Raw genomic sequence first — 14680 nt, forward strand, 5'->3', positions numbered from 1 at the left:
AAATTTTCATGTGCCTTTTTATAGTGATATGTTTGGAATGCATTAGCTCATCATTTAGAAACGGGAAAAAAATAAACACACAAGAGATAAACGTGTCATGAGGACAAACCTGTATTTCTTCTGATTGGCTCAGAGGGTGATTATTATCATAGTAGAGAATATTTAATCAGTGCAGGTAAAAGTTCTCTGTGGGCTGGACACCGTACAAAGAGACTCAAACGGATCTGTCTACAGATCTCAAAAGCAGATATGAGATCTGTGAAAGGCTGGTGTTCCCAAGGCCACAGTACAAGCATGGGCCACACCCTAGAGCTTGGAGGACTGAAGCCTGCAAAGGGGCAAGTTCCTTCACCTGTCTGAACCTTATTTTTCCTACATTTAAAATAAGGATGAATACCAGGTCATCCTGGTAGGTGTGTAGACAGGCCAGATAGATCTTGAAACTTACTCAGTTCTTCCCAGATTTATAAATCTACCATTGTTTTTAGCTGTCAAGAGAAAGCAGGAGAGCCTGTATCTTCACTCTTACCATTAACCTCAGGTCCACCCCACCTAGCTTATTAAATGACATTGAAAAAACAATTCTTACATATTACTAGGCTCATGAAGGGGGTAGCCCTAGCAGGAGGACTTCCCTACACAAGGATTCATGGAGTTTGCTCTTTCTATTCCTTAGGGTGAGAACTGAACTGCCTTCACATGGTGGGCAGAGGGGAACTGACTCAGGTTAGGAATAAGGCAGAACATCCTAACTGAAAAGCTCTTGGAATTCGTTAAACTTCTAGACACTGCATGGACCGGCTTAGGACAGGGAGTGAGAGGAAATTAACCAAAAGGTAATTTCATTACCTTTCAGCTGGAAAAAAGATCAGATTCCACTTGCACTTTCGTAATTAAGTAACTGCCGGAATAAAATGCTTCAGATGCTTTCTATGAGAAAACTGCTGCTTGAAGTTCAGTAGAAGTTATTTACTTGATACCTATATTTCAGGAAAAGCTTTCCCTTGGAGAAAATATCGGCAGACTGGACAAAACTGTAACAGGAAAAGAAAGAGAAGAGAGGGCCTCTATCATGTAAGATGCTTATCCAAAGTGGATTTGGTCTGGAAAGTCTTTTAAAACCTTCCACATGACTGTGGAATAAGTCATGTGGAGTGTGGGGATAATCGAATCTCTCAAATTCCACCACGTATGCTCTCATTCAACCTGGATCCTTAGACTGGCCTCCAGGGCACTCTGCTCAGGACTCAGTGGGCTGTTGGCCACACCCATGCTCCAGTCACCTGAGACCCTATTTGGTTCTCAGAGAGCTAAAAAGCAGTATGGCTAAATATCCTAGGCCTCGAAGTATTCCTACTGTGGTTGGGGAAGTAATACAATTGTACCCCATAAAACAATGAAAACAGTGCTGGAAAAACATTGAGTGACAGAAACATCTCTATGGGTGAGGACACAGAGTGAAGACAGGGAGAGTTTTTAAAGCTGGGTGGGGAACAAGTCAGAATGATGTGGAAACTGGTTCCACTTTCCTATGGCTAAAATGCTCAAGGGCGGGGAAAGAAGTTTCAAAAACGTTCTTGGAAATACTGCCTCTCACAAATTCTTCGGTGTTTCTTGTCCCAATGTCACTTCTCTGAGAGGTAAACAGAGGAGTTCTGAGAAAGAAGCTGAACTTGCATTTCTCTCCGTTTTTATTTGTTCTAAACTTGTAGCATTTCTACAGCCCAAACATATGAATCTCTTTCTAACAGGATGAAGGGGAAGAGAAAGGGAGAGAGACAAGTGTAGAAAGATGGAAGATCCCAGCTGCAAATGGCCATTTGCAGTTATATGGAACAGATGCTGAAGTTCGGGGAAATGCAAGTCTGTCTGCAGATGGGAAGGGGCAGTGGAAAGGGGTGACTTGAGTTCCTGGCTGTCCACTAATCATCTCATCTTTCTGTGCCAGTTCCTCACCTGGAAAGTGGGAATGATACGTGCGCTTGCTTTTCCTATCTAGAAGGATTGTTATGAGCACTATAATGAGGTAAGGTACAGAATCCTGTTTTTAAAAATACAAAGCAGAATCAAGATGTTAATAATAAGGATAGTAATTGTGTTCATTATTTGCAATCATCCATTATAGCTAGCCATCTAGGATCCTGGATTGTTCTCCTAGTTTTACTACAATTTTGGATCAGCTCACCCACAAATCCCTTGCTGAAGGGTGGTGACCTGTCAGCAGCCATGGGTGGGGAACCATTTCCTCTTGCCTTTCTACTTTCTGTCTTGCAAACATGCCCAGGACCTTTGTACTTGTGTTCCCCCTCCCTGGCACCCTCTCCCATGGCTTGTCCAGAGTGAATCCTCCTCTTTGCCCACTTCTCAGCAAGGATGGCACTTCAGGGAGCCCTTCCCTTGCTAGCACAGAGAGAGCAGTGCCTTCCCCGGTCATGTTCAACCCAGAACTCTGTTTTCTTCATAGCCCTAGCATGACAGAAAATCACCCTGTGCATTCATGGATTTCCCTGGGGGCAAGGGCTTTGTGTTGCTTAACCCAGCATCCTGAACTGTGTTTGTTGAATGAATACAGAACCCCGTTTGCTCTGGGGGAGCACAAAAAAACAATCTTCTATCATATATCATAGCCAGCTGCAAACAGCAGATGGCTTCTCGTATCCCAGAGAGCAAGAACCAGAGAGAGAGTGAGAGAGAGAGAGAGAGAGAGAGTATGTGAGTGTTTGGGTCTTTCTCCTCTGCTCTCTCCAGAGAGACTGGAGGGGTAGCAGTTAGTATCCCCGATAGCTGTTCCACCAGGTGCAGTCAAGGACTCTGGGACATGGCCAACCCTGACTCGTGGAAGGGGTCCTGCTGGGGCGGGTGAGTGGTAAGTTGGTTCTGGTTTGGATCAGAGGCACCCAGTGGCGTGGGGCGAGTGCGCAGATGAGAGGGGGCCCCAGGGCGCCGCTCGGAGGACCCGGCAGCAAGCACCGGTCCCGGGCGTGCCCCAGCCCACCCACACGCGTGCCCACGGCGGTATTATTCCCTATAAGGATCTGAACGGTCCGGGGGTGGCCCCGCCCCGCTGCCCCGCGCCCCCGGCCCCGCCCCCTTTTTGGAGAGCCGATGAGGTAATACGGCTCTGCCATTGGTCTGAGGGGGCGGGCCCCGAGCGCCCGAGGCGGGGTCCCCAGGGGCCCAGGCTATATCACTCGACCGCCCAGACAGCGGCGCAGAGCGGGCAGCAGGCCGGCGGCGGGCGTTCAGACGGCTTGTCCTCCTCCTCTTGCTCCTCCAGCTCCTGCTCCTTCGCCGGGAGGCCGCCCGCGGAGTTCTGCACCAGCGCCGAGGCAGCCTCGCCGCGCCCCATCCCGTCCCGCTGGGCACTCGGAGGGCAGCGCGCCGGAGGCCAAAGTTGCCCCGCACAGCCCGGCGGGCGAGCGAGCTCGGGCTACAGCAGCCCCGCCGGCGGTGCGCACGGCAACTTTGGAGAGGCGAGCAGCAGCCCCGGCAGCGGCGGCAGCAGCGGCAATGACTCCCTGGCTCGGGCTCGTTGTGCTCCTGGGCAGCTGGAGCCTGGGGGACTGGGGCGCCGAGGCGTGCACATGCTCACCCAGCCACCCCCAGGACGCCTTCTGCAACTCCGACATCGGTAAGCGCTACCGGTACCCCGCCCGAGCCCCGCGCTGCAGCCGGGACTGCAACGCTGCTCAGGGAGGCAGGGCAAGCCCCACTCCTTTCCTCTGTCCCAAGAAAGGGGCAAACGGGGTTGGGGCGGAGTGGAGAAACTCAATGTCCTTGGCCGGGGTCTCTGGCATAGCCAAGAGGGGAAGATGGCCTGCAGAGGAAACTCGCTGTGGCTGAGCGAGCCCTTGGCCGCCTTTGCTTTCCTAACTTAGGGCGTGAGGTTCCTACCGGTTCTTTTGACATCTGGAAAATGTCCCCATTCACTACTAAAGGAGGAAGGGCTAGAAGAGAAGGGTGGGAAAAGGGTTCCCAAAGCTTGGAATGCTAACTAAAGTGCTGGGAAGTTAATTAGTTTAAAAAAAAAAAAAAAGTTGCCAGCCATGTGCACGGAAAGTTGCAGGAGAAACTTGGAGTACTCCGAGTTTGCATCATCTCCTGTGCCCATGAAATTCATACTTTTCACTGAGACCCAACCCAACTGCAGGCTTCCCAAGCAAGCGCAAACCAAGCTTCTTGGACTGCCAACTTTGGGTGGATTTAAGGGGGAAAAGGAGGAGAAAGCTGTGGCGTTGACCCACCCCCTGGAGGCACTGTATTTGAGAGTGTAGATAGCCAGCAGAAGGTGGCGTGTGTGAGGGATCACTTATCACATAGCTGTGAAAATTCACAGGAAGGCTATTTTTTTTCCTTGAATGTGTGTGGGGAGGGAGAGAATGGGCAGTGGAAAACAGATTTGTCACCAAAAGAACAAAGCTGCCAAGGGTCACATCAGGGTGACAGTTCCAGACTGGACTTAGTGTCTTGAGTAGAGTGACCCTGTAAGGAGTAGGAGGTCCTACTCCTTAGCATGTACAGAGGGCCTTGAGAGCATCCTGGGAGGCTTGTCTGGGAGTGTTTGGGACACCCATGTTTGCTTGGCCAAAGGCGGAGTGGCATCTGGAAAACATCTCTCTACTCCTTTCCAGCCTATAAAGCATGCAAGTCCAGTGGCACTGCTGGGAGACTGTGTGTGTGCTGAGCTGGGTGGTGAGGTGGGACAGCCTTGCCGCCCTCTGCCTGTGTCGATTCAGAGGTGAAGAATGGAGCATGTGTGTTTTAAGTACAGTCATAAAGGAGAACGAAATTTTCCACTGAGTCTTGGGTGAGGGACTCTACCAGTGTGTTGCAGTGAGGAGGGGAAGGAGGCAGGAGCTTGGCAGGGGAGGCAGTAGAGGCCGGGAGGGGTGCTGCTGGTGGGCTGGACCGAGCCTAGAGGTCAGAGTGGGGGTGTGGTGACCAGAAAGTCAGTGCAGTTGGCAGCTGAAGGTGTTTGTGTGATCTGAGATCACCCATGTTAGAGGTTTCCTGGGGCTGCAGGGTGCATCATTCCCTCTCCCTGGGGAACCTAGCTGGCCCCAGGTTTGTGGATTGCTTAGAAAGATCCTCTTGGGCCTCCTGAAGCCTGGGGAAGGTTTTCCTCCCTCCTCCTCCGACCGCCTCCACCCACATTCCACTTACTCTTTCCCTCCTCATCCCAGTTTGTGACATGTCCACCTGATTAGTATGGGGAGTTGCTGCTGCTTCTGAGTTCCGGTTTTGCCCAGCGGGAGCACACACATGCGCTGGCCAGGAGGCTGGCAGGTGGAATCAGGGTGTGCAGGGGTGCAGCTCAAGTCCACTTCTGCTGGAAAATGGGCTGGGTGGGTTCACCTGGGGTTTTTTTTTTTTTTGTTATGTAGTGGGAATGGGTCCCCATTTTTCCCCCTTGCCCTTTGCTTTGGGGGTTCTACTCTAGAAATTGACCACAGAAAAGTAAAAACAAGCATGAGCAGATCCTGCTTCCAATGTGGGCCCTCCAGTATGTTTACTGGTTAGGTTTCCTGCAGTGAGTATGAGTGATGCAGAAGTTTCTCACAATTTCTCTGGATTAATTCAATAAATAGCTCCTTCATGCCTTTTAATAAATTTCCCAGAGAAAAGCTAAGTTATCAGGAAGTACCCAAAGACCAGGAGATTGTGGTAGCAAAAAGAAAAAAAGAAACAAAAAATCTTCGATGCTCTGGCATGGATCCCAAATTGTCCTGCCTGGGTTTGGTGCACTGCACTAGTGGCAGGGATGAGCTAATGCTTTTAAAACGGGAGGTGTGGGTGTGGGCTGCTTGTCTGCCGACCTCCTGCGCCTTGCACAGCACCCTACTGGCATCCAGTACTTGGCTCCCAAGTATCGTTGCCCAGGGCCTTTCTGGTTTCCAGGCTGGCTTAAAACTGTCCATTCTCTCCCTCAAGAAAATATGTAGGAGCTCCCTATTCCTTTGGACCCACACAATCCTTTCAGTCAACTTTGTAGCTCCCTAAAGGTGTTCATGCCAGCCTACCAACTTCCTCTTCTAGAACCTTCATGGTGGTTTTCTCTTCATGGCTTGGTGCCATGTTGGCCTAGCAAAAGGCACAGCAGGCCTGGCCCGGCCCTCTCCAGGGGGGCTGCCTGATGGCCTTTCTTCCTCTCTTTGCTCATCCACAGGTGTCTCTTTTTGTCTTTTGTCCCCAAAGTCCTAGGGCCTGGCACAGCATTCTGGGGGAGGAGGAGTTAAAAGGTGTTTCTATAGCAACTCCAGGCCCTGCACCCTATGGAAGTGTTTAGGAGAAGAATAAACTACATGCTGGCTTATAAGACGCACTGTGGGGGAAAGTAAGGGACTTGGCAGCAGGCAGGATATCTGAGGTCCCCCTCCCCCCGGCCAGTCATTGCCCCTGAAACTCCTGAAAAAACCTTGACTCTAGAGGAGGAACGGGAGGGGGCTAGGGACGAAGAAGGTGGCCTCGGCGGGCAGATCCGCTCTGGCAGCTCTATCCAGCTCAGGAAGGGTTGGGCAGTGCCAAGGGCTTTCTGAAAATATGTGTGTGTGTGTGTGTGCGCGCGCACGCGTGCGCGCGTGTGTGTGTCTTCTACAAAAGAGGTGTTTAACTTTAAAAAGGATGCAGAGAGGCCGGGTGCCTCTCTCAGTCAGTGCTGTGGGGGGTGCAGCAGAGACAAAATTTTGTGTCAGAATGCCAAGCCTTCTCTCTTTCTCTCCAGCCTCCTTTGCATGGGAGGAATGGGGCTGTGTGATGGAGCGTGTTCGGGGCCTGCCTCTGTGCCTGCTGGGAATTTGAGCGTGAGGCTCAGCTTGGGGGCCGGCTGCCAGCCGTGGAGGATGGCCCCTGGATATCTCCAAATTGTTTTGACAGGGCCCAGTGCCAGCAGATTCTTTCAGTATCAGATCTGAGGTTGTCGTTTTAGTAAAGAAGCCATTTTCAAAGAAACCAGATCCATTCCCTCTCCCTCTCACACACAATTACACCTCAACACTGGGCTTTGCAACTTAAGGAAAAAAGAAATAATCAGACTTTGAAGAGGGCAAGTCTGGGGGACCCAGGCTGTGGATGTCTTGGGAACCATGGAAGGAGGAGAGCTGCTATGGAGCTGGAGAAGGGAAGAGACAGCTCTCCTGGTGGCAAGCACTTCCCCAATGCCATCTCTTTCACCCCCTCCTCTGCCCAGCAATTTTAAGAGTAGGTATTGTACCCATTTTTCAGATGAAAAACACTGAGGCTGAAGAGATTGTGCTTGTCCAAGGCCACCTAGTTGCTAAATGATAAAACTAAAATGTATTATCAGTTATACCATCCTTCAAAAACTTTTCAACTTTGACACATGATATTCCAAAGTGACCAGGAGATGGAATGGATGGTTAACATTTGAAGAATGCTTTGCTTCTACATTTGGATTTTCCTTAAAAATATGAAGACAGCAAGAATGGCCAGAGATTTTCATTACACATTATCTTTAGGGAGGGAGAGCTTATTATTCTAGAGTATCATAAAGGAAAATTCTAATGTTCTTTGGCTATTAGAACTGGAAAAGACCCTCGAAACCATCAAGCCACAGTAATGAAAGTACTTGGTTTGTCTCCTTGTGGCCCAGGGAGAAGTAAAGTTAATAGAGATATGACATTTCAGGGCTTCAAGACTCTGCTTACAGGTGGGGATGAGTTAGGGCTCCCCAGGGGGAAGTACCCAGTCTGCCAATGTGGTGGGAGGAAAGTCGGGGGGGAGTCAGGAGACTGGGTCCCAGTTGGAGAAGGTGCCCCTCTGACAGTTCTGTGTCCCTTTCATAGTCCCTGGATAGATAAGGCTAGAAAAGTGGCCACAGAAGTGGCTTGGGTGGAGGGATTTTTGTTTTGCAGGAACAGCAGGAATCATTCAGCTCCACTGCTGAATGGCACATTCCAACAGGTTCATTAATTAAAAACAAAAACAACAACACAATTCTCCATTGCACTTGGCTTTCACCATTCCAGCCAGTATGGATGAGGAGGCCCCTTCTTCTGCCTTTTGTGGTAGTCAACTCCCAGGTGGCCTCGAGAGGCAGGGTAGGGTAGTGGAAAGGCAATGGGGAGGGCAAATCTGAGCTCCACTCCTTCCTCTGGGGCTTGCTGGCTGTGTGTGCCTAGGCATATATGGGCAATCTTTAAGCTTTAGTTTTTCAATTTATATAAGGAGAATAACAATTTGTACCATCTTGGCCTGTTTTTATCTATATTTTAAAAGCTATAAGTATATGAATGCATCCTATGTCCATGTATGTATCTTTGTGTGTATCTATGATATATCCATCTCTATCTATCTATCCATCTATCTATCTATCTGAGTAAAATCCTTTTGATTACTTTTTCTAACTCTAGTCCCTTCTCCAAATCCTTTTCTTCCTATACATTTATATGCATAGGTACCCATAGCAAATTTATAGTAGTTTTTCCCTTAGAAGCATGAATAGTAGGACACTAAATATAGTGGAATACCACATATAGTATTCTGCTTGTTTCCCATTCAACAATGTGTAGTAGAGCTCTTTCTAAGTTAATATATATATAAATGTCAGAGGGGCACCTTCTCTAGCTGGGACCCAGTCTCTTGACCTCCCCCCAGCTTTCCTCCCACCACATTGGCAGAGTAAATACCTCCCCTGGGGAGCCCTAACTTACCCCAACCTGTAAGCAAAGAGTCTTGAAGCCCCAAAATGTCTTGTCTCTATTAACTTTACTTCTCCCTGGGCTACAGTGAGACAAACCAAGTTCTTTTATTCTGAGGCTTAATGGTTTTGAGGAGATATATATATATCCTAAAATATATATTCTCAAATATATATATATATATATACACACACACACACACACACACACACATATATATATATTTCTTTTATGTATCCCATGAGATTATAATTTTAAATCACTAATAATTATAGAGTGATTATTATGTGCCAGGTATCATTCTAAGTTATTAACTTACATTAACTCATTTAATTCTCTCAGTTTTATGAGGGAGGTGTGCTACTGTCTTCTCCATTTTACAGCTGAGGAAACTGAAGCTTAGAAAAATTAGGTAACTCGTTTAAGGTTATACTGCTAGCAAGGAATAGAGCCTGTATTTAGGCCTCTGCACACTGGCTCTAAAATATATTAAACAACTATACTATATATCACACTATACTGTATCATATTATATATAACTACATACTCATATTATTACAATCATATAATGTGCATTTTCCATTTTAGTTGTTTCTGCCAATTTGCCCTCCACAGTGGCTGTGTTAACATAGTTCTTTTCGTATATTCAACACGAGGGGATGGAGGAATATTATAGCCCTGTGCTTAAGAGATTTCCATGCTTCTCTCAAATAGAAAATAATTTATACTTTTTATTGACTTTCTGAGCTTTTTTTCCTTCTTTTTGTCTCTTTCGAAGGGAGCAAAATTAGGGCCACGAAGACCAAGTTAATGTGAGTATTTTCATAGGGAGAGAAAGGCTGCACTGCCAGGAAAGCTGTGACCCTTGACTTGTTGCAATGTTGGAGTCATTCCGTTGAAGACTGTTTTATTTATGTATTTATTTTGCTTTCATAATAAGCAGTAGACTATTTATTACACGAAGTTGTTTGACCTTGAGGACTTACATGGATTCAGGTTCAAAGGTATATGTGGCTGTGTTTTGAACACACATGCACAAGATTTTGCTTTCTGACTCAAAGCTGTCCACTGGCCAGGCTCATGGTGGCAGCAGAGGCATTCATCTGTCTCCCTTCTTGTTGCATATGGATGGTGATTGGGTGAGAGTGGTGGGATGATCACAAGTGGAGGATGGACTGCTGAGAGGGAGGATGAGTGGACCCCAGCCAAGAAGGACACTAGGATCTCATCATTATGGGAGCTAGAAGGGCTGGTTCAAGAAAGAATTCCTGTTCTGATGAAAGCTCTTCAGTGGACTCTTAGGATAAAGTATCATAAAATGGCTTTTACAAGGGCCAATAGGGACCCTGCCTACCTCATCATCATAGTCTCATCACTGGCCCTTTCTGCTCCAGCTGTTCACACTCTGTCTCTCTGGCGCTTGGCCCATGACACCCCCTCGGTTTTGAACACTCCTCATTAACTTCCCATTCTCTAGGTCTCCTTTGGTTCCTTTCCCTGATCACTCCTTGGCATTGGTGCAGATGAACAGTCAGAAACCTTGCCCATATTTTGATCACCAAACATAATACTGTAATTACTTTCTATAGTAAGTATGGTGCACTTACTATGTGCCAGGCACTGTACCAAGCTCCTTACTTGCATCTCAGTAATCTGTGAAGTGGGTGTTGTCCATCCCAGCAGCCTGGTAAAATGTCTCAGGCTAGAGAAGCCAATGGCTTGTCCACAGTCACACCACTTGCAACCTACACTTGCTTAGCCTATCTCGAAAACCTGTGTTTCCAGTCAGTCTCTCATATAGACCAAGGGCTACAACTTTTTAGACTTGGGAATATTCTACCCATTTTGTGACTTTTCCACTGACTTCCTTTAGTCTGCTTATCTTTGATTTTCTTCCTCTCCAGACATGCCTTCCCTGCTGTCTCCAAATTTTATTACTGTATAGTCAGTTCTGGGATCCTAATATAACCAAGCCTTACATCCTAACCCAGTGCCCTTTCAACAGTCTCAGTGGTTCCCAGCCTTTTCAACACTAAGGAATATTTTTTCTTATTACTTTTTCCCTTCAATAAGTTCTGTGTTTAGAATAATTATCCATCACAATCTCATGTGTTGAGTGTTGATTAATTTTCCATTAAAAAACAAATTAAAATATAACTAGAACTGCCTATACTAGCCAGTCATTCTTCTGACACTATCAGCTAATATACTAATTAATTACAGCCCAAAGCAAGGATGGTTGGTGTTTTCATAAGCCTGGGAAGCTTTCTCACGGGTTCCTGGTTGATTGCATTGTTGAATTTGGGTTGGCTTACTGATATGCCAAAAATAGCTCATGGCCTCTTTGGTATATCACTGTCCTTTGCCCCTCATGAGAATGGTGCTTTAGTTTCTTGCCGGCTTAGCATCTCTCCTCCCTGTGGGCAGGTCCCATGCATTTAGTGCCATTGTCACTTCTCCCTGTTACCCACAGTGTTGCCACCATGCCTGGCATAGACAGCAGATAACTGATGTGTGCTGGTTGAGGTCCCAATCCTTTCAGAGGAGGGGACATGGGTTCAGGTATTTTCTTATGTTCACGTCTGGGCATCCAGGGGCACACAAAGTATTGATTCTAGCTAAAGAGACTTACTAAATACTGTTTGACAGGAGGCCAACAGGTGTCTACCTGGGCTGTAGTGGAACTAAGAGGTCTTTGTTCAGTTGTTAAAAAATTAATGTTTGTAGCTGCAGAGGGGCCCCAGAGAACATTTCCTGACCCGTTTAGAGGCCATCTGTGTGGCTAGGATGGCTTTGCTGTCATAGAAGTGATGGTCCACACTACCCAACACTCAAGTCTGATTTATGTTCATGTAAATCCGATCACCTAATGATGGCATTCACGGCTTGGAGACAAGACACTTTAAGTGTTTCCAGGCCTGCAGCCACCTGGCTTTTTGTGGGGGTGGGGAAGGGAAGAAAAGCTGTATGATTTGGCCTCAGAGAACCCAAGGTAAAGTTCAGTTGGTGGAAAAACAGAGCCCTGAATGATTGGGGGGAGGGTGTTGGGGAGCAGAGAGGGCAAGTCCTGAGCTGACCAAGCCTCCAAGAGCCCTTCCGGAACTAGAGAGCTTAAATATTACATGGCAGTTATCCTTTCTGCCTCTGCCCAACTTTGATCCCTCTCAGAATGAGGGTGCCAGGCATAGGGCAGCCCAGCTGCCTGGAGAGAAGAGCTGTTTCATTCAGAAATTTCAGGGGCTCCTGCAATCCCTGGATTAGGATGTGGGGATGGTGAGTTTTGCAACAAGGATCAGACTTCATGAAGACTTAGTTTCTTGACTTAAGGTGTTTGACTAAAGTGTTTGTATTTCATGTATTAGGAAGGGCTCTCTTTTGACTCAGACTTTATTATCATGAATAAACTGCCTGCCTTTTAGATTTGGAAACATGATAGTTCCTGTGAGCTCTGATACTTCCAAGCTTGGGCAAGTTCTTTGGCCTCAGTTTCCTCATCTCGAAAATGGGGAGAAATATATTAAGTGCCACGTGGTAACTTCACTGGAAATTAAGTTAAATACTTCACAGAATGTTTAGCACAGAATCTGCCATATAGTAATAGCTCCATGAGAATAAGCATGAGCTTTTAGTAGTAGTAGTAGTGTTATATTATAGAGCAGAGCTGATATTCTCACTTCATTTTTGGTGAGGAAAATGGGGCTCTGAGGTGTGATGTGATGTTTTCCAGGGTCATATACAGAAAGCTGAGTTTCAAAATCTTGGTTTGACTGCCCACTACCTCCAAATCTAATGTGTTCCATTTTGTCACAGTGCTTCCCACAGGACAGAGAAACAACAAGTTCCTACTCTATTTTCACAGCTCTTCATATTTTAGAGTCTTTAGTCCATTTGATCTTATTCGATGACAACCTCCCAACGAGGAAAGCAGGATGGTGGTGGGGGGCAAGTCATAGTTCCCATTTAGTGGATGTCAGTATTGAGAATGGCAGGGTTCAGTGGATACATGGAATGAGACTGAAACCCATGTCTTCTGAGGCCAAGCCCAACACTTGTCAAGGATCTGGTGCTGCCCTTCCCTCTTTAGACATCTCCCACTGATAAGCAGAGGTAGAAGTCACTGGCATAGTGAAAGAGAGGGCCCTAGAAATAGGTTGGTAACAAGGAACTTGGCGGGAGAGTCAGCACCCACTCCCCTATCCACTGCCAGGGCTGTGGGGTGCAGTGTGGCATGGAGGAGGAGCAGTGGCTGGAGTCAGGAAGCCTGAGGTCTAGTTCTACTTCATCATCTGACTTGAGTCACCTTGGTGATGTTGACCTCCCTGGGTTTTGATCTCTTATCTGTAAAACAGCAGGACTGGTTCTGTGTGGTGTGTATACACTTTTTTTCCACATGTATTTCAATGAATGCCTACTATGAGTCAAGTTTCACTGGCTTGAAGTTCTGTTGGAAAGGGCTCTCTACTTCAGCTGAACAACTGAGCACCTAAATCTGTCAATGACACCCTTTAGTAGGTAACTTTGTTAGAAATATGGTCTAGTAAGATAAGAGCCAGGATCTCTGTGGTTGCAAAAGTGGATGCGGTTCTGAACAAAACCTCTAATGAGCTGAGATACTTTATCAGATGACATATGTGACCACCAGACTTCCTGTTGGAGCAGGGCTGATTTGCCAAACAGAGAGCAACCTTGTAGGCTTAGTCGATGGCTAAGAATTAAGAGTCAAGGTCACTTTAGGGCCTATCATTGATCGTGGGAAGGCTTGGTAAACATTGAACCTCATTAACACCACTAAAGAAACTCATGGACAAGAAATGGGATTAAGAAGATTCAATACTCATCAAATAAGGCTTTCCTTATCCACAGTCTACCTGAGTTTTCTCTCACTCTGGAAAATTTGGTTTATGGCTCAGCTCAAACATTTTCTTTTTCTTTTTCTTTTGAGATGGAGTCTCACTCTGTTGCCAGGCCGGAGTGCAGTGTCGCAATGTCGGCTCACTGCAACCTCCACCTCCCAGATTCAAGCTATTCTCCTGACTCAGCCTCCCGAGTAGCTGGGACTACAGGTGTGCGCCACCACGCTTGGCTAATTTTTGTATTTTTAGTAGAGACGGTTTCACCATGTTAGCCAGGATGGTCTCGATCTCCTGACCTTGTGATCTGCCCACCTCGGCCTCCCCAAGTGCTGGGATTATTGGCGTGAGCCACCATGCCCGGCCAGCTCAAATATTTTCTGCAGCTGAGAGGACTTCTCTCGTGGAAGACTGGCTCACATGAACACATGTGTGATCTGATGGAACCTTTGTTTAAGTGAATGAGGAGGGCATTTGGAAGATTCAGATCAAACATGTGCCCCATTGGGCAGTCACTATCTGCTCCCCTGATAGGGAGACATCCCAATGACGGGACAGAAAGCTCCAAAGATCCTGTGGAAGTTTGGAGAATCAAACTTCACCACTGGAAGGACTGAGAGATCTGAGAGAATCTCAGAATCCCTGTTAGTCTCCAGGGTGCAGTTCTGAACACATGGGTGCAGTGGGAAAAGCTTATAGTTGAGGTGGGAAGGTAGATGTGGGTTCCAGTTCCTTCTTTGGTGGATTCTCTTTTGGCCTGGATTTCCTCACTTGTCATTTGGCCATGTCTCAAACCCAGTGCCTACAGGGACCAGGCAAAGAAGCTGGATACTTGGGTATTAGACATACTGAGATATTACTCACTCCTACCAAATATGTATATGGTTCCCCAGTCTCTTGGTTTCCATTTTGGAGGGTTAAACACATACTAAAAATGATTTCTTTATTATAAGACAAGCAATAAAACAGTGGGCAAGTGTGGTGATAAACAGCATCTCAACTGTGGCTTTGGAGTTGGGGAGACAATATAGCATGGCAGTAACTGTGGTAAACCATACAGTCCAGGTCCCTTCTGGAGGGGACAGCTGCTATCTAGCTCCAGCCTATCAGAATGTGAGTCCAGTGATGCCAGATTTCCAGTCTCTTAGGATAAGCAAGAAATCCAAATTTTTA

General features: G+C 46.9%; 2 protein-coding genes across 6 annotated transcripts in view; one reads left to right on the forward strand and one right to left on the reverse strand.

Annotated features, from left to right (window-relative positions):
• Nucleotides 1-14680, reverse strand: part of SYN3 (synapsin III) — a 493419-nt gene that overhangs the window by 256115 nt on the left and 222624 nt on the right. The window lies entirely within an intron of this gene.
• TIMP3 (TIMP metallopeptidase inhibitor 3) overlaps nt 3206-14680 on the forward strand; it is a 54676-nt gene continuing 43201 nt past the window's right edge. The window contains exon 1 of the mRNA XM_017536352.2: nt 3206-3631. Within this exon, the coding sequence (XP_017391841.1) occupies nt 3511-3631 (121 nt within the window). The 5' untranslated portion in view covers nt 3206-3510. The remainder of the gene's footprint in view (nt 3632-14680) is intronic.

Source organism: Cebus imitator, unplaced genomic scaffold (genome assembly GCF_001604975.1).
Source record: "Cebus imitator isolate Cc_AM_T3 unplaced genomic scaffold, Cebus_imitator-1.0 Scaffold97, whole genome shotgun sequence".
NCBI lineage: Eukaryota > Metazoa > Chordata > Mammalia > Primates > Cebidae > Cebus > Cebus imitator.